We start from the raw sequence: 21,163 nt of genomic DNA on the forward strand, positions 1-21,163 counted from the left end.
AGCCCCCCTTCATTTCAAGCCTCTGCGTGCCGTGCTCGGATAAATCTGCAGTCTCCATTATCTCTTGAGAGGCTCAGCTCTCCGCATGGCGCTCTGTTTTTATTTTCACTAAGCTGTCCCTCTTGGTTTCCCTCTGCTGAATGCTATCTACAGATTGTGGGTGCAGTGGGATATTTTTATGATAAGGTTTCTAAATACCCAGGGGATGAAAAAAGAGTATTTAGAGAACACAAAAGCAACTCTTCCCACCTCTTTTCTGTTGGTTAAATGAAGGTAGAGTAATGTGCTTGTCATTAGCTGGGGCTGGGGCCCTCCTGGTCACTTGATTTAGCTGAAATGCTAATAGATGTTTTATATTATCAGATTCCCACTTCCTACTTTTATTTCAGCTAAGCCACTTTATGTGATTCACTTCCTTTTTTAGGCACCTGTAAATGCCTGCTTTCTCTCCCAGTGGCATTAGAAGGAGATTCGATTCACAAAAGGCACCTAAGCTGAGACTCCTGTAGAAATCTGTGCAGCGTGTCTGCAAACTTCAATTGCTGGCTGTGCACGAGGGAGCCTTCAGCCACTTCCTTTCTGCAATTACGAGCTTCAGAAAAGTACACTCTATAAAACCCAATTCAGTGAACACTTAATTTCAGTGCACAAAGGCACTGAATAGAAACTAAGATGTGCTGCAGTGTTTACTGCTGCACTCCTGAAAGCTTCTTTATTTCCCTTTTTCTTTTCAACTGTGTTTGTGTCTGTCCTGACTATCCTGAAATGTTTAAGATTCTTTTAGAAACACCGTGCTTACACAGATCTTTTTTAATTTTAGAGTCAGAGGTCCGATTTTCATATTGCAGCTTGTGGACCCGCAGATCATCTCGTTAGATAAAGAGCTATGAAACACTGCTCGGGCTTATCGTGCCGGAAAAGATGGAGCACTGTTTAAGTGAGATACAGTAACGCATGAGAAAATTATAAGTCTATTCTTCGGGGTAAAATTTGTGGGGAGATTTAATTTGCATTTTATTCCACATTATGGATTCTCTGTTATCTGTGAAATTACCATTATCTGGGGCGATCTGATGGAAATCTGTTTTACACCAGGGTGGTTTCACTGTCTGGGCCGCCCCCTCAGTGTGTCACCACTAGGGGACACCATCGTAGACCTGCAGCAGCCTGGATGCAGAGATGAAAGCGAAATGCTGGATCTGGGGTTTTGGACTACACATATTGTGCATGAATGCACTGGAGGTTAATGTTTGTGGTGATGCACATGTCACACTGCAGTGAGGACACAATACCTATAAATCAGACAATTTAGCTTTTTGGTTTCTGTCGACTGTAAAACAAGCGACCGCAATTTGAGAATGTGATATCCCGACCGTCGACGCAGTTCATGATTGAAGGGTAGCAGGGAAGTGTGAAGGCCTCAGAAAGTAAAAAGTTCCCAGGCGGTGAATAGCGAGGGCACTTGAGCCTTGCAGAATGTGGGTCCTTGAGGCTTGGACATGTGGTGGTGTTTTGTCAGAGGAAATGGGATGTATTTGCATGGACAAATTCCTCAGAGCCAGGGCCTTTCCCAGATCAGGGGGATCACAGTGTTTGAATTGGCAGAGCTCACTTGGGTCTACCAGGGCTTGGGCAACCCACGGTCACAGTACAGTGGACATGTGTGTGTGCGCGTGTGTGTGTGGCCTCAGGGCTCCCTGGCCCTGCTGATTGTAGCATAGCACATCTGCACATGCACACTGCTCATTGAGACTGCCAGTTCTTTGTCAGAGGATGGAGTTCACAGATAGTGGGCCGCGCAGGCACACACATGCTATATTCTCATTCAACCGATAAGGTTTTAACATCTTATACTGTACGCTGAAAAATAACTGGTATGAACGGGACCTGCACTGATGTAATTTGGTGTCATTTGAATTATTCGTTAGCAAGCCACCATTTAAAAAAAATTAATCACGGGATAATTTCTGTATATAAAGATTTACTATTACATGCCGTCTTTGAAAGGGACGCTATTATCACCTAATACATAGCATTCGTGACTTCTTATTACCAGCTTCTAAACAAATAAACCCTCCCTGAGTTTGTATGCATCTTTGTATTTTCCTCTTTGTATTTGCAGAATAAATAATTAGATATATCATAGATCCTGCACTATCCTTCAGAACAAATGTGAAATATTTATCCTCTGTCTGAGTTTTTCCCATTTATTTTCAAGTTTATACTATAATTTAATGTCCCTTTGATTACATTTATCTCATACCTAACTCCCCTAGTTATTTTGCAGATTTAAAAGCAAAAAGCTGTTTTTAATGGTCAGTTTTACCACGTCACATCACAATCTGAAGTCTAATATTTGTCAGCTGGAGCATTTATGCCATTTGCCAATTGCTGCATTTGCTAAAGAAGCTCATGCCGTTAATATGCTCTGCAAGATCTTTAGGGCTGTGGAGTTCATATTGAGCAATTTACATATTGGTTTTACATCTTCACACAAAGCCACAGTTGCAGCTCTCCCATCCTCTGCCATGTCCCTCCGTCTCCCTTCATGTAAGGAGATCCTCCTGTGTGGAAGTGACAGGCTTCTCCCAGCGATATGACATATTTGGCTCTTTGTTCTCTGCCTTTTTTCATCCCAGTCGGCAGACACTGCAGTCTTTCACTGCACTTCCACATATTCTCTCTAGCAGGAGAGACACTCACCAAGTAATACTTTTGTTTGAATTCTCTCCTAATCGCAGTATTGGGGAATGTTTTGAGTCAGCAGAGGGATTTTTTTTTTTTTTGACGGGCCTTGCACATCAATAGCAAGAAGCCGGCTCTCCTAAGTCACATGGTACAACATCCTTTGATAAATGCAACACTGTGTTGTGTCACTAAAAGCCAATTACACCATGCTTTTTTATGATTGATCTGCTTTGACAGTAGTGGATGGCATTTAAATCAACAGCCCCCGAAGCCATCTCTAGGCATAAACGGTGGTGGTTATAGAGGGTGGGTAGGGTGGCGGGGGGTTACGGGTGCTTTAATCTAATTTGCTTGGTTGCTGAGTTGAGTTTCTAGATCACATGTTTTCAAAAAGAGAGCGGGAGAGCGGGCAGAAATATCCAGCAAGGCTCTGCTCACTCAGCTCAGGAAGGCTGCTCTCTCTTACAACTTTGATTGTCCCCCGTGTCGACAGCTCGATCCACAGCTTCTGAAGTACAAGGCGCACACTGGCACTCATAAAAGCATGTAGGGAGGTGTCATATTGAACGCGGGATTGCTTTTTAATCCCGAGCACATTGACTATTCTTGTCAATAGAACCCCAATACAACTGCCAGCTTGAGCTTTTTTTTTTTCCTACAGGATTCTTGCTGGGCTTAATTTTCAAAGTGAACGCACAGATGCCAAGGAAGGGTTTTTTTCTTCTCTTTCTACCCCCCACTCCCCACACACCGCTCTGCCTCTCTCTGTTTGCGTCTTGGTAGTCCATGCCAAGAGCAACATGCGTGAAGCAGAAACGATCAGTGGGACGCTCCTCCACCTGTTTCTCAAGTCTGAATGACCTGGGAAATATTCCCCTCACCTGCTCGCCCTCCTTTTCAATTATTAACCTCTTATATTTCCACTCCTTTTCTCTTTTCGTTTTATTTTTATCATGAGAACTCTGAGAATAAGGGCTGTCTCTATCTGTAACTTAAAACACATGTAGCCTATTCTTCAGCTGAATCCGCTTTCAAAGAACAAATCTTCCTTTTCTAGCTCGTCTCTGTGTTGGAATAATTATTATCCACATCATTAGACAAGCTCCTTACTGTATCTAAATTAGAAGGTCTTCTTTTCAGGCCGGACATCACAGGTGTTCCCTTGGCTTCGTGTCTCAGGAGGCAGAAATCTTTGAGGATACTGACTATTAACCAATGCTCTAATCATCTAGTCAGGAGGGGATATGAAACCCGCCGGAAGAATGAATTAATACGACCCGCCAAGGAATACACGAAGAAAGCAGCGAGTGTCCATTTGCAAGGCTTAGGTACAACTGTCATAGTTTCTCTCATCGCAGCGCAGCCCCTTCATCTCCTCTTGATGGTGTCATGGAAGTGAGAGGCGTAAAAGCACAGTGACACTCCACGAGCCCGTTCCACTCGCAGCCGCTAATTCATCATGACAAATGTGCTCAGATGATCTGGCCCAGCAGCACTAATGGGGAGAGGAGAGAGCGCACTTCATTTGCACAAGACCCACTCCAATTAATCCATCCAGCTTTACTCTGGGCTAATTGGAGCAGGGCCCTCCCTGCCTGTGTGCTGGTAATATACCCGACACAGTTTAACAGCCCCTGTTCTCAAAGATCATACTTTTTGTGCGTGCGTGCGTGCATGTGTGTAGGTTTTGCCGAAGGGGCCTTTGAGGTTGTAAAATCTGTTCCCGGTATCCTAAACTCAAGACCGTCTCACAAACATGTGTTCATAATGAGCAATTAACTGCTCACATTTCCATCATATCGGGCTTTACTCTGTCCTTTCTTCTATTTTTGGGTTCCAGTTTTGATCCGTTGGTTATTTTTCCAAACATATTTACAACAAATATAAAAAGCATATTTTAATATGGCAGAATGTCTTGCATTTAGTTTGTTGCCTGATACAAAAAAACTGATTTATTAGCAGAATAAACAAGCAGATGCATAAATAGAAATCGGGAGATAACTGTCAAAAGCTAAAAGCAACATCAGTACTAGCTTAAAAGACTCTTTTGAAGAGTGCTCACATCATATGTTTTTGGTTGTTTTGACTACAGCTGTGTGTGTGTGTGCACATATTTGTGTGTGTGTATCTATGTGTGCTATGAACGGCACATTGCTTTGGCTCAGTGCAAAACCCTTTGGCACCGGTAGGACACCCTTTGTCTAAACTTAGAAGTGCACTGCCTGTTAATTAATCCATCCTAAATTGATTTTGATCAGTCCGGCTTTTGATTGAAGCTTCTAATACACGTTTGATAGTGCAGCGTCCTCTGGGAAAAGGCAGGCGCTGATCCGGTGTTTAAGTTTCTGGCTCGCTGTCAGACGATGTCCTCACCAACCGATGCGAGTCTTGAAATGATATCGCAGAAGACGAGAGCGTATTTGCATTTTCGAAGTTTGTCTGTGTGCGGTAGAAAATCTAGAACAATTGTTGGGCTGTCACTTTGGCTTTATCTTTAAAAAAAAACTTAAAAAGGTTTTCCTTCTTGCCATACACGGCTGCTCGGGTAATGCTGCCTCCTGTGTCTGCAGACGTATTTTTCTAAAGGTGTGTGTGGCACATCTGTGCAGCTATTGTTTATTCATGGAGTAAACCCTTTGAAATGTGTTAAGATACTTCCCACTCATTATAAAAATCCTGCCACCCATGGATTAGGACTTTGATGTCACCAATCCTGCTTCAAAGGCTTCTTTCACTGCTATTAATCACAGTTTAGCCTCTGAAGATATAGCCAGAGAAAACATTTGGACATCTTGTGCAGAAACTTTGAAATGTTCAGACTGTCTTGCATATGCTATGTTCACATCCTTTCCACTGTGTGTGGGGCTGTTGGACTGCTGTGCACACAGATGCACTCCTGAGCCCATGGATTCAGCTTAGTTTTTTTTTCTTTATACTCTCCTGCTCTATGAACACCAACATAGTGGTGCACGCTTTATACACCTTTTTCTTGTATGTTGAATAAAAACGAAAAGAAAATCAATCCCGGAGTGTTTACTGAAACGCCGCTGGCTCATTCCCAAATATTATTTGCTTTATCATATTACTGCATGAAAGTCCACTGGCTTCATTCTTGTGTTCAACAGGAAATCTGGCGACGTCCAAAGCGAGAGTCACCGCCGCCTCCAGATCTCTCCCGCCGCAGCTCGGTTCAGGACGCACCAAGGTGAGCATTCAGCCGTAGCCCGAATCGTCACGTGCAAAAAAAGCCCCATAATGCTTTTTTTTTACATTTTTTTTTTATTTGTTGCTCACAGGCATTGCACCATAAGAAACCCAGTAAAAACCTGTGCTGTGAAGCATAGCCACATTAATTGACTGCCCTGTTATGTTTGCTGTCTTGCTTGTGGTGATACAGCATCGCCATCTGGCACTCAGTGTCTACATCATAAAAGTAGTTTCTGAGACTTAGTGAATATTGTTGTTTTTGTCGCTGGCAGGCAGCGTTTTAAATTTTAAGGATGACTTTTGCAGATTCTCCTAAATCAGCTTAAATCACTGCATTGGCTTGACGGTTTTCTTTCCATGATATTTCATGTAGAATCTCTTGTTGCATCCAGCAATGCTGATTGTTCATGTTCACTCTAAGTTTGTTTGAGCTGAGTCTTGGCAGCATCAGTGGCTGGAAATTTTCTTAAAAGAAAAAGCTCTTACTGCCTCTCCCTCTGAACTTTAACACTTTCATTTCTGGACCTTCTTTGTTTAAGGGGCAAAATTTCACAAGCTAATAATATCTCTAAGATCGCGTTTCTTAAATGACTGAAAATATTCAGCCTATGTTGACTAACTTTAATCTGATCTTTGTGTAGGAAATACGAAGTCACATGATGCTTTAACACTCGAACCTCTCTTAAAACTGATTTTCAGATTCCTCTTGTCTTTCCATTTCTCTCTTCCTTTCCTTCCATGTTATTCGACAACATGTGCTGTACTCAAAGTCTCCCAAATACCTGTTGAAGGTAAGACCCCTGTTTGATAATAGTAAAACTTTCTGAATCCAAATGCACCACCTCTGAACCACAGGACAGATCTGAGAAAAAACCCCCCAACATAGTTCACTGAAGTTATCATCGCATTATTGTAATCCAAAAACTAAAACTTCAAACTGCGCTTCACAGACTGACTGTGCAGCTCCAGTCATAAAACATCAATCACAAGCTGCTTTTGGAAAATGTAAATCATCCCTTTTGAACCATTTTTTCTCCACACAGCCACATTTCTGAGTTATTAATGTAAACAAATGCACTGCGATGTGTCTTTTAGATTATAAAAATGCTTCATGTGAGACGGAAACAAAGGCCAGAATAACAGTGGGAATAATAACAGTCCTACTTTGTTGAGCTTCCACTAAGCACCTACTCAGTTATTCTTGAAGAAGAGAGGACTTCTTAGTAATAACTCTGTGAGACTGATGTAATATGTATGCGTCTCGTTCTCAATCAGAGTTGGAGAAAAGTTGACAGAAACTGACGCTTACGAGAAGCTACCCGTGCACTCAGATTAAAGTGACAGTTGTTAGAACAGTGGAAGTGAGTCTCCGATAGCCGTTTGCTATTCTGAAAGCAGATCATACAGAAGTACAAAGTGTCAGAGCGTCTCGTTCCTATGCAGCTCGCACAGCCTTTCACGTACCTTCCTTTCTCTGTGCAAGGATGAAATAAAGTATTAAGATATTCACTTACTATAAAATATCTATTGCATCATTAATTTTGATGAAGCCATGAACTGCGAAGGCCATTAGAAAGCTTATATTGTGTCCTCGTTAATCCGCCGTCATCAGGATGACTGTCTGCTCGGTGACGGCTAGTCTCATTACTCAGAATGCTCTGCAATTTTCCCATGCCCCACAGCAGTGCCGAATTATTCTCTAGATTGTTAGCTTTAAGTGTTTATGAGGCTGTGTTATACAGACGGCACAGTTAGTACAGCTGTGTTTTCCCAACTGGCCCATTTAGAGGAAGGGGACCTGCTGTAATAATACCTTTATTTCTGCAGAGCCCGCTGAAGATGTCATGTCGCAAATGAACAGCATCTCATTTGAATCTGCTGCATTTTATGTTGCAGTGGCCTAAGTCTGGCCTGATCATCAGTGCAGCGTGCTTATCGCGACTGTTTGTGTTCAGGTGGACACCATGGAGATGATTCGCCACCCAGAAGAAACCACCAAGATGAGGAGACAGACGGTGGCCTCCTATTTCCGTGTAGGTGTTTGCATTTCTCACTAAAAATGACTGCCCGGATGACACGTACTCCACCATACATCAGCAGGAAAATGAGACTGTAGTCTGCGTGCTGGTCTCATTTTGCCGTTGAGCATTTTTAAACTGTGTACTTTGTTTGTAAGAGTAACAAAGAAAAGCTTCAAATGTGAAAATAAAATGATAGCTGCTTTTCAGGTTCAGCTGAGCAGCTAATGATCTTCATAACATATGAAGCTGCAGACTAATTTGAAGCTCATACAAATATGATTAATTTATGCTGTATCAATAACTCCAAACAGCAAGATTCAATGACGTAAAGCAGGAGCACTGATTGTCTGAAAACAACTAAAAGCCTTCCACTGATGAGTGGATTAACTTGTTATTAATATGATGTCGTAACTGATCAAACCAGCAAAGTCTGTGATATCAATGGATCCTTCAGTTATTACTGATATAATATTTACATTAAATGAATTATGGGTATTCATGTGTTCTTTGTCAATTTACCTCTGATGAAAAGCATTAAAAGATGTCCTCAGCTTGCTCTGGGGACTAGCTGGGGAATGTTTGCTGAAGATGGCTGGTGGACAGCAAAATTGAATTTAATGAATTTGTTCTGTGTAAATCAGTAACTGTCTGCCAACAAGTCCACTGCAGCTTTATAAAGTAGGGGTTGTACTCACTTGTGGACACAAATAGTTGCAGACACCATGGATGAGTAGTCATTTCTGTTATATTGCCTTGTAGGACGAGTGTGAAGTCGAACGAGTTAACACAGAATTGGCAGGTACATGAACGTCTGCAGGGATGTCATGCTCATGGCCTGATGATGAAATGTGCTCTGCTTTGGTCAATTGGATCCAAGTGAGAGGACCTTAGCATACTCATAGACTATGAACCTGTAACACACCTTTCATTTCATAAAATGTAAATACATCTCAGTAAATACATCTTTAATTAGTGCTTAAAAAGAAAGCAAGTGGACTTTTTTGGTTTTTGAAGACGTCACTTCTAAAACAACTGATGGACAAAACCCTATATTTAATCCCAAAGCAGGTCACATACCTTGTTTTTAAGTGCTGAAGACTGCCAGGACCTGGATGAATGAGAATCTACTTGCACACTTTAATTCATTTTGTTATTACATTGCATTTTTTTTAACATTACCATAACTGATACCAATAATTCTGCAAATAGAATTACACAGTGTTGCTTTTTTTTCAAATCCCTAAATAGTTCATGATGTCTTTTACTTTAGAATTGAAAACACTGTTGTGTCCTGTTGGGATAGATTTGTTTATTGATTCATACTGATTCATTCTCGTGGGTACTATCGAGCTTGTTATGAGAATGTCTGGAAAAAGTTTGAATGCTTCTTCCAGTGCAGATCTGATCTGACCTTTGAACCCTGATAATATGAAACGATATAACTGCTCTCTCGTGTCTTCTCTTGCTTCTGCCCGTGGTTTATTGTTGCCTCATTGTTGTGTTTGTGCAGTACTCCCTGATGGACCTGCTGTCTAAGATGGTCGTGGGCCAGCCACACTTTGTGCGCTGCATCAAACCTAATGACGACAGGCAGGCACTGTGCTTCTGCAAGGAGCGGGTGATGGTGCAGCTGCGTTACACTGGGATCCTGGAGACGGTGAACATCCGCCGCCAAGGCTACTCCCACCGCATCCTGTTTGAAGACTTTGTCAACAGGTAAGAGTGGCGTCGAGACAGGCGGCGCCTCCACTCTGCAGCACGCACGCATGCTGACACAACCCCAGAGATGGCGTAGAACAAGTGAGCCGTGCTCTACATCACACAAAAACACGGGTTCTTTAATTAGATAGGGGTACATGTTGAGCAGAGCAAGAGGCTGACTAATTGGCAGTCATTAGTGATAGTGCAAGACTAAATCCTGCAGCTCTTTTAACTGGGTGGATACTCCAGTCTGGAAGATATGGATTAAATTCAAACAAGGAGGAACTGTGATTATAAGGGGTGATGCATTTTAATAGATTTCCTTTTACTATTCATAAAGAGTTTGTTCTTATACTCGGTGACCTGAAAAAGCTCAAACATAGTCTCCTTGTCCCATCGGTATTACATTAGAGCACAATTAAAACAAGTCTCATCATTAACGGGGGGCTTTACGTAAGGGTGTTGTTTTGGGTTTTTAAAAATATGGGACAGGATCCGTTTAACTGTTACTAAGCACTACACGCTTCCTCCAATTTAAAAGCGTACACCTAAATTTTAAGGGGGAAAAAATCCACACATTTAGATGAGGCTGTGCGAAAATGCCAGAAAGCTTATGTTTGATCAGTGTTCCTTTGAAAAGTATTCCAGCCACCTCTAATGTGGAGACTTTAAGATTATATAAAATTTAATTAACTTAGACTTGTGGAAAGAAGAACTTTGAGATGACTGGTTAGTGTCGTTGCTTCGGGGGAAGCTTTATAAATGTGGGCCTAATTTTGGCGAGCTGAAACTTTGAATGACCACATGGTGTTTCCCTACATGTCCTACTTTTGCTCCCAGTATCGAAGGCCGATTACTGGAAGATCGCACACAACCCCCGGCACGATGAGGTCCCTGTTGTCTCCTGTGCCTGAAGTGTGCCTGTGTGAGAAGGAGAGTGTGTAAATATATTTTAACCTTGCTATTGAATCCATATCATCCTACCTGAGCCAGGCAGAAGTCATACAGACAGACCTGAATGGCTAAACTGCACCTTTAGTGAAAACTGATTTAAATTTGTGCTCCCATATCAAAGGCTCGTCTGATGTTGCAGTGCTTTGTATTTACCATCAAAGAAATAACAGGTATCAACAGGAATTAGAATGAAAGGCTGTAGACTGAGGCGGGGAGGGGAGTTCAAAGAAGTTTTTCTTCTTGTTGTTGTTCTTCTTTTTGACCACTGCCAGAACACGAAAGATGAACGAGTATTTCTGGAGCCTTGATGTCCCTGAGCAAACAGTTAGAACCACTCTGTCCTATGCTGGTATTTTATAAACAGCAGGATCAGTGGATGGATCCAGACAATGTGAGCAATAAACAGCGGCGTGGGTGATGCACACTGATAGGCCTGCGCTAATGAGGATCTTCTGTGGCCACTGAAATAGGAGACGATGATGCATTGAAAAGAGATCCAGCGCTGGTCTCTGTTAAAGAGTCATGTTTGACTCAGAGTTCTGAGCAGCAGGAAGTTTTTAACTGTGGTTCTCTTAACAGTACTTCTAGTAGCAATGTGCAACAAGATGTTGATATTGATAATGTCATTTCTTGAAGACAGTTAAGTAAGTAGGCACTACGTCATCCCCTAATCTACCAAAACTAAGTTAGCTAAATTATCAATAGCTTGTCAAATATTCAACATTTCAAGATTTGTAGCGCATTAAACGAGAATATCAGATGGCTCCAGTTTCAGACACATGCTTGATTTATTCTCTATAGTTTAGTGGTTTATATATTTTCCTAATAAGTGAAAGATTCCTGGTTCAATCCCAGGAGAACACAAAGATCCCTTTGAGCTTGCATTAGGAGGGTATGGAGGCTTATTTCACTTAAAAAATCAGAAGTTTGAAGTTTGAGGCTGTAAGTCAACATTTTTAGATACCTAACTTGAAACTTTTAGACTGCCTAACCAAAAAATAAATAAATAAGTGGCAGAACAATCTTTTATAGGAATGACATACGTTAAAAATGTGTTAAAAAAGTTGCCAAATCAAATATGTGATCCCTTGTCACTAAGAAAGCAGTTGAAAGTAGCTTTTTAAAATTCTTTAAATCTGTTTATATTGTTCTATTATTGGCATGTCAGTGTCTCAGGAGGTAAAGCAGGTTGTCCACAAGTTCATAGTTTGATTCCGGGTCTTCTAGTTTGCACATAGTCTTCTCTGCATCCATCTGACTGCCTGCTACATGCATTTGTGTGCATGCATTTGTACTGCTTAAAGACGTCGAATAAAGCTCTGTCAGTTGTGTGTCAGTGAATCTGTGAATGCAGCTTGTAATAAAAACACCTTCAGCAATTCGTTAGCCTCTTGACACCCTGTGTTCTCATATCGGGACACTGTATTTTGGGTTTTCTGCACAGTTTTTCACTTAACTCAGTGTTTTATCCAACATTGATTTTATTGTGTTATGCTTTTTGAGGATGTAAAAACTATGTAACAAAGTAACGACTTCCTGTGCAAAGATAATGCTTAATACTCTCAGATTTTTTTTTTAAATAATAGCAAAACACAATATCTCTGCTTGAGTAACTACATTTGTTCAAAGGTGTCCTTTTTCTCTTCATTGTCTCCTCTTCCAGATATTACTATCTTGCATTTCGGGCTCACGAGATGCCTGAAACTAGCAAAGAAAACGCTGTTGCCATACTGGAGAGGGCCAAATTAAAAGACTGGGTGCTGGGAAAGACAAAGGTGGGGTTATTTTTAAAATAAAAAGTTTAATATTGAAGTTATTTGTATTTGTAAAAGACATTAAAGTTTGTAAAGACATAAAAGAAATAGACATAATCAAGCTTTGGATGTCCTAAGCAGAGCAAAATGTCCTGTCAGGTTTTTCTGAAATACTACCATGTGGAACAACTGAACCTGCTGCTGCGGGAAGTAATAGCTCGGGTGGTGGTGATGCAAGCTTACACTAAAGGCTGGCTCGGGGCCCGGCGTTATCGAAAAGAGAAGGAGAAGAGAAGCCGTGGGGCCACAATCATCCAGTCAGGTACGCTGGTTTTGATTAAACAGTAAACAGGATGAGTGATTATTCAAACTTAAGTCAAAAATATGAAAAGAAAGATGAGTTGTGATATATTCTTTTATCGCTCGTGATGAAACAGGTGCAAATTTGATGTGAGGTGGTTTCTTAATGACATCTAGCCTATTATGTGCCTGTGAGTCTTCATAAAAGAGATAGTTTGATAACCACAGCTTGACCTATGAGGGTTAAGAGCAATGCTTCAGAACAGACAATAAGACCTCAGAGAGTTCAAAGGGATCCATCCCTCTGCCACCTGGTTTAGCAGTGTTTTGAAGTGGGATCTTGTGTAGTATGCGCAGTCTATTTTGTTTCACAGAGGTAGGTCAGCAATCTCTCGCACACACACACACATACACACACTGTCTCTTTCTTTTCCCCTTAGCCTGGAGGGGCTATGTTGCTCGGCAGAACCTCAAGCAAATCAAAAAAGAGCGGGAAGAGGCAGCTGTCCGCATACAATCAGGTAAAGAAATGTTTAAATTTTCAAGTTCAAATATTCAAGTGGAGACATCTGGAATTTCTCACGCGGCCCCATGTCCGGTGGAAATTCGCGCCACTGTTTTCATACATTTTCAAAAGGAAACGGGATAAAGGCCTGGAAACCTTACATCTTTGTGAAACACCTTTTTGATCTCCATGAGTGGCCTACGAAATAGTAATAATTAATTAATAATGCATACAGAAAAGCTTTTGAAAGTTTGGGCAGCATTTGGTCCCCATGTTTCAGAAGAACAGTGCATACTGAGATCCTTTTTTTCCTTTCATCTCTTTCCCAGTAAAGGCAAGAGAGGGGCTTATCCCTTCTGTTTCCTCACGACTTCCTCTCTCAAATTCCTGGCCTATTACACAGCTCTCACATACCAGAAACAAGATGCCTTTTTATACTGTCAACCTTTTCATCTGAAATGTAAATTAATTCTTACTCAGTGTGCCTTGACGAAGATCAAAGTGGGCACATTAACCTTCCCAGCCCCCCTCCCCCTCCTCGGAGGCTCTCACTGGAGGACAAGGGAGGGTGCCAAAAGGGGCAGGAGAGAGGAGGGCAGGAGGGAGGAGATCTGGCATTGTTTCCCCTGGCTCTCCTAAGGGCTGCCCTCATCTGGCACATGGAGCATCTCAGTCGCCTGCACACCTTGTGTAAATGTCCTCCATTAAACCCTTGTAAATAAAGCTGCAGAATGGGTAAACATGGTTTTGGTGTTGGGAAAGCCTCTCTGTCGCCGCTGTCTTTCTTTTTAGAGAAGCGTGTTTGTGTGTGGCCGCCGGGGTTCGGAAAGGGGATGGAAGGCGGGGTGGGGGGAGAACCTGAACCTGACATAAGTGGGGCCTCAGCCCCCCGGCGGAGCACTCCAGCACATTCACTTTGTGTGTTCTCTGCAGCTTATAGCCTTTGAGGTGGGCTGCATTTGCATTCTGAAAATAAACAGATGCCTTTCAAATGTATGAGCCTGGTGGCTTCTCAGATCTCAGCGGGGCCTGGGGGACATGCTCACCATCGATCAGATTAGACCATGCAAAATAGAACCATTGCTCAACAATGTACTTGAGCCTTCTTTTCCTGTGCATATAATTTTACCAGAAAAACACAAAGCCCGTCGACGGAGTAAGTCAGCAGGCTCCGTTTACCATCCATCTGAGCTCAGTGTGTCTCAATAATCGCACAAAGTTTCCTCACTGCAGCGCCACAGACCATATATGCATGCTAAACACATCTCACTTTCTCGCGGGCGAATCCAGAGTTTCTTAATACAAAACTGTTTGGTGCTCCTGATTAATATATAATAAATACACTTTGTGTGTAATTGTGTGAGCATGCAACATGTATATGAGGACAGGGGTGAGGCATTTGATCATTTGACAGCGTGTCTGGCATTCATATCCTGTGCAGCTTACAGGGGCCATCGGGTGCGTCGGGACTGTGGACCCCAGGAGCACAGATGTCACCCTGAGGCTGGAGAAAAGACCACCAAAGAGGAGCATTTAGGGTGAGCTTTGACATTTGTTGTCCTTCAGCATCTGTTCTCATTGGTCTCATTTTTCCTGTACTTTGATTTCTTTTGTAATTTCATTTGCTCCTCATTGCACAGACAATAGTCCACCAGTAGCCATGGCTGACTGAGCAAGAGGCCTCCCACGCTTGCCATTCATCTTCAGCCTTTGCTGGATGAGCTGCTTTTGCCTCATAATGAACTGCTGTTTCACCCAAAGGAGAAAGCTCCTCCCTGTGCACCACCTCTTTCAGTTTTATAAACGTAATAAATAACTTTCCACCAAGATAGCACACTTGTCTGACCACAAGCGGGGCTGGGTGCTGCACTGGTGTCCAGATGTACGAGCTTGTGTTTATTCAGCATATGGGCAGGCCAGACATTAAGAAAGTATTTGCTAAGCGGGAGAGCAGCCACTGAATGAATAGCGGCACACGAGGTGTTGATGGCAGCTTTTACCTTTTTTTTGTCATTAAAAAAGTCTCTAAGCATCCTAAAAATTGTTTTAAGTATCCCCGAATGATTTCAGACCTTTCACAATAGCTCTTAGAAAGAAAGACATAAAATTAGAGATGCATTGCATATCTTGTTTAAATCTTCTGCGACATTTTGGTCAAGGTTGCGCATTTCTCTCCCGACTCCAAAACTCCAAAATACTAGATTTACACATCTGAAAATGTTATGCTCGTTGTATACTCAAACCGAGCAGAGCCTCATCTGGGGATTTTTCTCTCCATGTTTACAATCATATTCCTTGGTGGGAAAAAACTTCAAACCTCCACTTAACAATTCTGTTTAATCAGTGTTGGAATCTCTCCATATATATTTATTTTGACATGATCTGGCCCATTTTCCTGCGGTAAGATTTGTGCTCTCACCTACATGCTGTTCTTTTCCCTTTTGATACCCCTCCTGTCTGCCATGCATGAATTCTGTGTTTGCATCCAAACAGCAGAGCCTCCGGTTGCATTGCCAGTTCCAAACTGGATGAGATTTTTGTTTTTCTAGACCCGAAGCATGACTGCCACTGGCTCGCGGCATTGTGCGTGCAGACGTTGTCTCGTTGGTGTTTGCTTTTTAAATAATGCAACATGAGCGAACGGGCGCAGAAACACATCGGCGCTTTTTTGCTCCGCAAATTGCATAATCATAAAGTGGAGATGTTTTAGGAGCAAAAAAGACAAATAAAAATCATCCTCAGCTCTGGATTTCTTTGTAATAAGCTGATGCAATATGCGTTATTTTGCAGTGATCATTTTCGTTCATTTTAGTTAAAAGTGCGTCTTAATTTCACAGGTACAGCCCGGACAACAAAGAGGCAGATGGAGATTACACCCATAAAAAAGATGTAAGTAGCAGAATATCAATGAGCATTTTCCTTATGCCTTACTAGCTGTGTATGTAAAAAATAAAATAAAATAAAACAATGCTGCTCCTCTACAAAGCAGCTTTAACCCAGATTATTCTTTGGGAATTTTTTGAGTCCTTGAGACAAAAGAGTTCTCTTGCTCCAACCTCCATCTCAGCGGAGAAGAAGACAGGGTGGTACAGGAACGAGAGAATCAAAAGGCTGGAAATTCACGGCTGAGAATAAATGCTCGCTCTTCCCTGAGGTGATTTGTCTTTGCGCTCTTCTTTCTACAGATGTTAGACCCCTTTTTTAGTAAAGACCTGAGGTTCTTTGGTAGCACTTTGATATCCTGCTCGGATTCAATATGTGAAATAGAAGAGCCACTCCGTGACTTGGAGCACATCACAGTCTTTGAAGTCTGATCCAATTTTTGCTGCTCACCATTTGATGTTGAAAGGATGAAATGAGGAAAATGTACAGTTTTTGCCAGTAACTCTGCTGAGCATATGTAAGATTAAAAAAGCAAAATCCTTTGGAGGATGTACTTAGAAATGTTAAGCAGATTAATACTTTCCTATAGCTCTTTTATTCAAAGATAAAATTAAATATGAGAGGAAGTCTGTATGTGCTGTTTTTCATACTCTCACAATTAAGTCAGTGTGGTGCTGTTTGCTAGGAGGTAGGGCTAGTAAAGGGGGGATATGCAATTGCATTAGCATTTGATTAACATTGCAAAGCACATTAATGGGTTTGAGTTATATGAGTGCCAAATTGTAAATTGTAAATAAATGAATACAACATCTACATGACTAAATTGAAAAAAAAAAAAAAAAAACGCATTACAGGGCATGCTTTAACTTGTATATATTCATTCAGTGCTTTCATTGACATTGCTCTTCTGGGTGTGTTTACGCCTCCTCTTTCAAGGTTGGCCCTGACAGCCAAGACAGACAAGTGAAAGACATCAAGAGAGACAAAGGCAGAGCAGAAGACAGTGTAGCGAAGCCGTGCAGGGAGACGGCAAGGCTGCGAGACACGCAGTGTAAACAAGGTAAGCCCGAGCACAGAGCTGGCGGGTGCAGGTAATTACACAAAGAGACAGCAGAAATCCCGCTTTAATGGATAAAGTGCCATTTTTAATACGAGACCCCTTTCAACCTTTCATCCCAGCCAATCCCCTGCTGCCATTCTTTGTTGACAGCAAAAAAGAGCGGCATTATGGGCGATCATTTCTGTGGTATTTTAATAACTCAGGTCAGCTCATCATAAACGTCTCAAGGCAAGTGGAGGGGGGGGAGTTTCGAAGTGGCACGAGCACTTCAAAGCTTTCGTTCTCCTGCATGGCGGGCCCTTCACTAAGGATCTCATCAGTGACTCTAATAGACCTGCACAGTAACGGTGACACGAAAATACACAAACCCTGATTTGTTGAACACATGTTTGGTTTGCTTTTTGCCCCAGGCGACGAATTACATTAATTCCTGCTGCCTGGAAGGCTGAGTGGGTGGCTGTGCAGGGGGCCTCTGATTACGGCCGTCACCCAGCCCACCGCTAGGGTAGCCTTGGTAATGGGGCCCGGCCCTTCATTAATGTTATTAAAGGGGTATGAGGTAAGAGACCGAGGTGGAATAGTGTTTAGCGTTGCGGCTGAGAGATTATGGGGATTAGACATGATAATGTAACACAGACAGGGCTCTCCAGCAGGCCCGGGATTAGTGTCAGCACGCCACAGCAGGTCTGGGTTAGATAGCGGCTAATTCGGTAATGCTGCATACAGGTGACCCCCGCTCCCAGGCATCACTGCCGCTGAAGGGAGGCAGTGTTTGATGAATTTATAATGTCAAAGTGATTATTGAGAGGAAACATGGCGGTGAATGTGAGGGTATTTTGCCTAAACTGGCGCTTTGCTTTGTTTTTTTCCTCCAGTCGGTCCACATGTAAGTTTAAAATAATAGCTGAATGATTTTCTGTTTTTTTTGTTTTTCTTTACAGTTTAAAGCCCAAGAATTTGTTCAAATGTAAAACAATGAATTCATAGCATCATTGCATCAATAATAAAGCATGCCCACAGTAAGGCTTCGTGGGTATACCTGTAAAGATGGCTTGTGTCAAATTGCTTTCTTTCCTAGATTAAGTAGTTTGAAGGACATTTTTGGGGGGTGCGAGGTGAAAGGAGAATAAAGCCACTACAAGCAAATAAGCAATGCAAAGAGATTAAAAAGAAATGCAGAAGAAATGCTTCTGCAATTGTTTAAGCATCCTTTGATTGCTATGCATAAAATGTCCATCCTTAAGAAATTAAAATGCAAAAGTAATGTTTCTGGAAATGTTCCTCTTTATTTGTAAATAATAAAAAAAAAGCAGGTCGCTCATGTGCACTGAAGAAAAATTACATTTGATTTTGGATGACTGTGAAACATTGTACAAAAGACTTTGGTCAAAAAAGACTTTTAGGGTTCATGTTGATGTAACAAGGGGATTTTTGCAGTGATCTTGCAACCTCTGAGATTTATCCTGGGGGTAAATGAAGGTTAGTCTTTGAGTCTCTTTTCCTGCAGCACATCAAACTCTAATGCTTTTTTTAAGTAGGTAAGTTGTAAGTTTTTTAGATCTGACAGTTCAATTATGTTGAAATTTTCAACAGAAAAAATACCCTGGACTAATTCCTTAGATATTATATGTGGAGAGATTTTCAGGTATTCATCATTGCCTCTTTTCCTGCTTCATTTATGTTCCTGCTTGTGGCTCTGACGTCTTTCAGGAAACCCCATTTGAATATGTTGAGGGAGGCCACAGTGGCTCATGCACCCAGGGCACACTTTGATCCCTGCAGATCTGAGGGTCTTTTTTTTTTCATCCCGAGGTTGAGCGAGTCATGGAAGCCTTGCCCTGCCAGATGTTTGGAGACCAGACTTCTTCCTGTGTCTCATCCTGCCGTCGTCTCTGGTGATCGCATTGGTTCTCTCGGGCTAGAGTTCGACCTGGAGTGTTTCAGGACACCAGTAGAGGGGAAAAAAAACAGAGAATTAACCGTGGTAATCGAATTACTCCACCCCTCCAGACACCCGCGCGCTCTCTACACGCTGCTCCCATTAAAGCCAAAACACCAGGGCGTGACCTGGAACCTCTCAATGTGTTTGACGGACGTTGGGTCTTTCCTGCATGATTTTAAAAAGCCTGGTGTTCAACTGAGAGATCTGTTTCACTGTGTATCCGACACCAGGCTAAGCGACTGTTCTCCCTCTTTAGGCAGATACCCACAGTGCTGTATTTTATGATGGGGAGAGAGCATTAAAACACTTTGTACTCCAGGCGCTCGCAGTTGTCTTCAACACCAACCTTTGATTTTTCTTTTTTTCTCTCTCTCGCTCTCTCAGCGGAAAAAGTTACACATACGCAGTGTTGTCTTGTAAGCTACACGTTCAAGGCGATGTCACCTTCCGTCACCTGTCTCCTGAGCACTAAATATTAATGCAACATGTTTGGAAATGAGTCACAGAGATGTGTGCAGAAAGAAAGCCTTTGCTAGCAAGCAGCAGATATGATCAGAGCGCTGCTTATGCTCCTCAGCGTGGTAAACAGGATGGTGCCGAGGATCAGTCAGAGCTGACTTTATGGTTTATGAAAGCTGAGCTACTTATGTTAACAGGCTTTTTGAAGATTATAGTTGTGGTAAACATACATGTCAAGAGAGAGACAGTGATAAAGTGGGGCTACGACACAGCCCAATTACCTCTGTGCCTCAGAAGATGGTTAACCTGCTGGCTTGAAAGGATGAAACAAGAAGAAGAAAAACAGGAAAATAGTTAAAGTAATGTCTTAATGGTTATAGTTGCATCCCCTCTGCACAGAACACGGTACAGTCAATAAGAATTGATTTGGGTTGTTGCTCTGAGCTGTTTCTTTGCTTTATAGCAGCAGCTGGGAGCGCTTGTTGGAAATGTGGGCGCAGTTTTTCCCCACACTGAGGTCATCCCACACTCACAAGCACATTTCACTTTCCTCTCCGCCTGCTCCTTCCCTCAGCTCTTAAACGTCTTCCCGCATGTCCTCCCACAAGGTTTGCAGCCACCAGGTGCTGCTCCACAACGCCCCCCCCCTCATACACCAACACCATCACCACCAAAGCAGCATCACGGTATCAACATGCATCTGCCAGACAAATGATCCACCCTCTCCATGTTCTCTAGACAAATACTCTCCCTCCCTCTCGCTGTCTCTCAGCCTTTTGATTTATCTGTCTGTCTCCACATATCGCCGCGTCTCCACCGGATGCCTTCAGTTTTAGGCAAATTACAGGCTCGACGTAGCGGCAGCAGAGATTTGGAAGGGATAGGAAAGACTCAACTTAACGGAAGGAGTTGCCTCTGTCTGACGCTACCTACGTAATCCTCTTAATGTCAGTGGGAGTAGTTAACAGGATGTACTTCCAAACTACTCATCATCACAATTCCAACAGAATAATCTCCTCAGACATTAAAATCAAGGTGGAAAACGATGCTCAGAGTTCTCTGTGATTTTTCACATGTCGATTGAGTCACTTGGTGTACTTTAGCAAACTTTTCCAAGCACAAAATGTTATTAGGTTGTTATTGTACTAATTTTATTTAGCAAAATTTGCTGGTATTCCACTGATCAAGAGAGAAAAGGCTCAGTGCCCTTCATTTCCATATTTAATCTGTTTTTGGCTTTTCTTGTCATTCATCTCTCCCTCATCGTTCTTTATTCTTTTTTACTTGTCCTTCTTGGCCAGGGTTATAGATTACATGTATTAAGCTTGTGACAAATGATCGACTCCCACAATCAGATTTCTCCTCCTCGCAAGCATTTTTGTCAGGAGTCAAAGTTCCAAAAGTTGCTGTCAGTGGAAATGATTGATTTCAGTGTGAAAAATTGCTTGTAAGTAACAACATCCTCTGCTTGCACTAGTGAAAACAGATGAGGATCTGCCCCCTTTTTCTGCATTATCTGCGAGGCTTGATCAGTTCGGCTTCTAATTTAAAGCACATGACTGGCTATTAAAGGAATGAGAGAAAGTTCTGGAAATGCTCTTCCACTTTGCATATCTGGTTTGGGTCTTTGTTTGCAAGTTAAGAATAATATCTGTTACTGTTTGCGTGCATGTGTGTGCACGTTTGTGT

At 42.2% G+C, this 21,163-nt stretch overlaps 1 protein-coding gene across 4 annotated transcripts in view; it reads left to right on the plus strand.

Annotated features, from left to right (window-relative positions):
* The window catches only part of myo3b (myosin IIIB), a 72,304-nt gene that overhangs the window by 33,847 nt on the left and 17,294 nt on the right, over nt 1–21,163 (plus strand). For 3 of the 4 annotated variants that reach the window (XM_005918143.3, XM_042219227.1, XM_042219229.1), the window contains 10 exons: nt 5,814–5,893; nt 6,666–6,686; nt 7,851–7,928; nt 9,427–9,632; nt 12,235–12,346; nt 12,485–12,647; nt 13,066–13,146; nt 14,572–14,668; nt 15,968–16,019; nt 16,950–17,073. In XM_005918143.3, coding sequence (XP_005918205.1) covers nt 5,814–5,893; nt 6,666–6,686; nt 7,851–7,928; nt 9,427–9,632; nt 12,235–12,346; nt 12,485–12,647; nt 13,066–13,146; nt 14,572–14,668; nt 15,968–16,019; nt 16,950–17,073 — 1,014 coding nt within the window. The remainder of the gene's footprint in view (nt 1–5,813; nt 5,894–6,665; nt 6,687–7,850; nt 7,929–9,426; nt 9,633–12,234; nt 12,347–12,484; nt 12,648–13,065; nt 13,147–14,571; nt 14,669–15,967; nt 16,020–16,949; nt 17,074–21,163) is intronic. The other variant, XM_042219228.1, reaches the window with a different exon arrangement.

This window comes from Haplochromis burtoni, unplaced genomic scaffold (genome assembly GCF_018398535.1).
Source record: "Haplochromis burtoni strain Fernald_Lab_line unplaced genomic scaffold, NCSU_Asbu1 Contig_29, whole genome shotgun sequence".
Lineage (NCBI taxonomy): Eukaryota > Metazoa > Chordata > Actinopteri > Cichliformes > Cichlidae > Haplochromis > Haplochromis burtoni.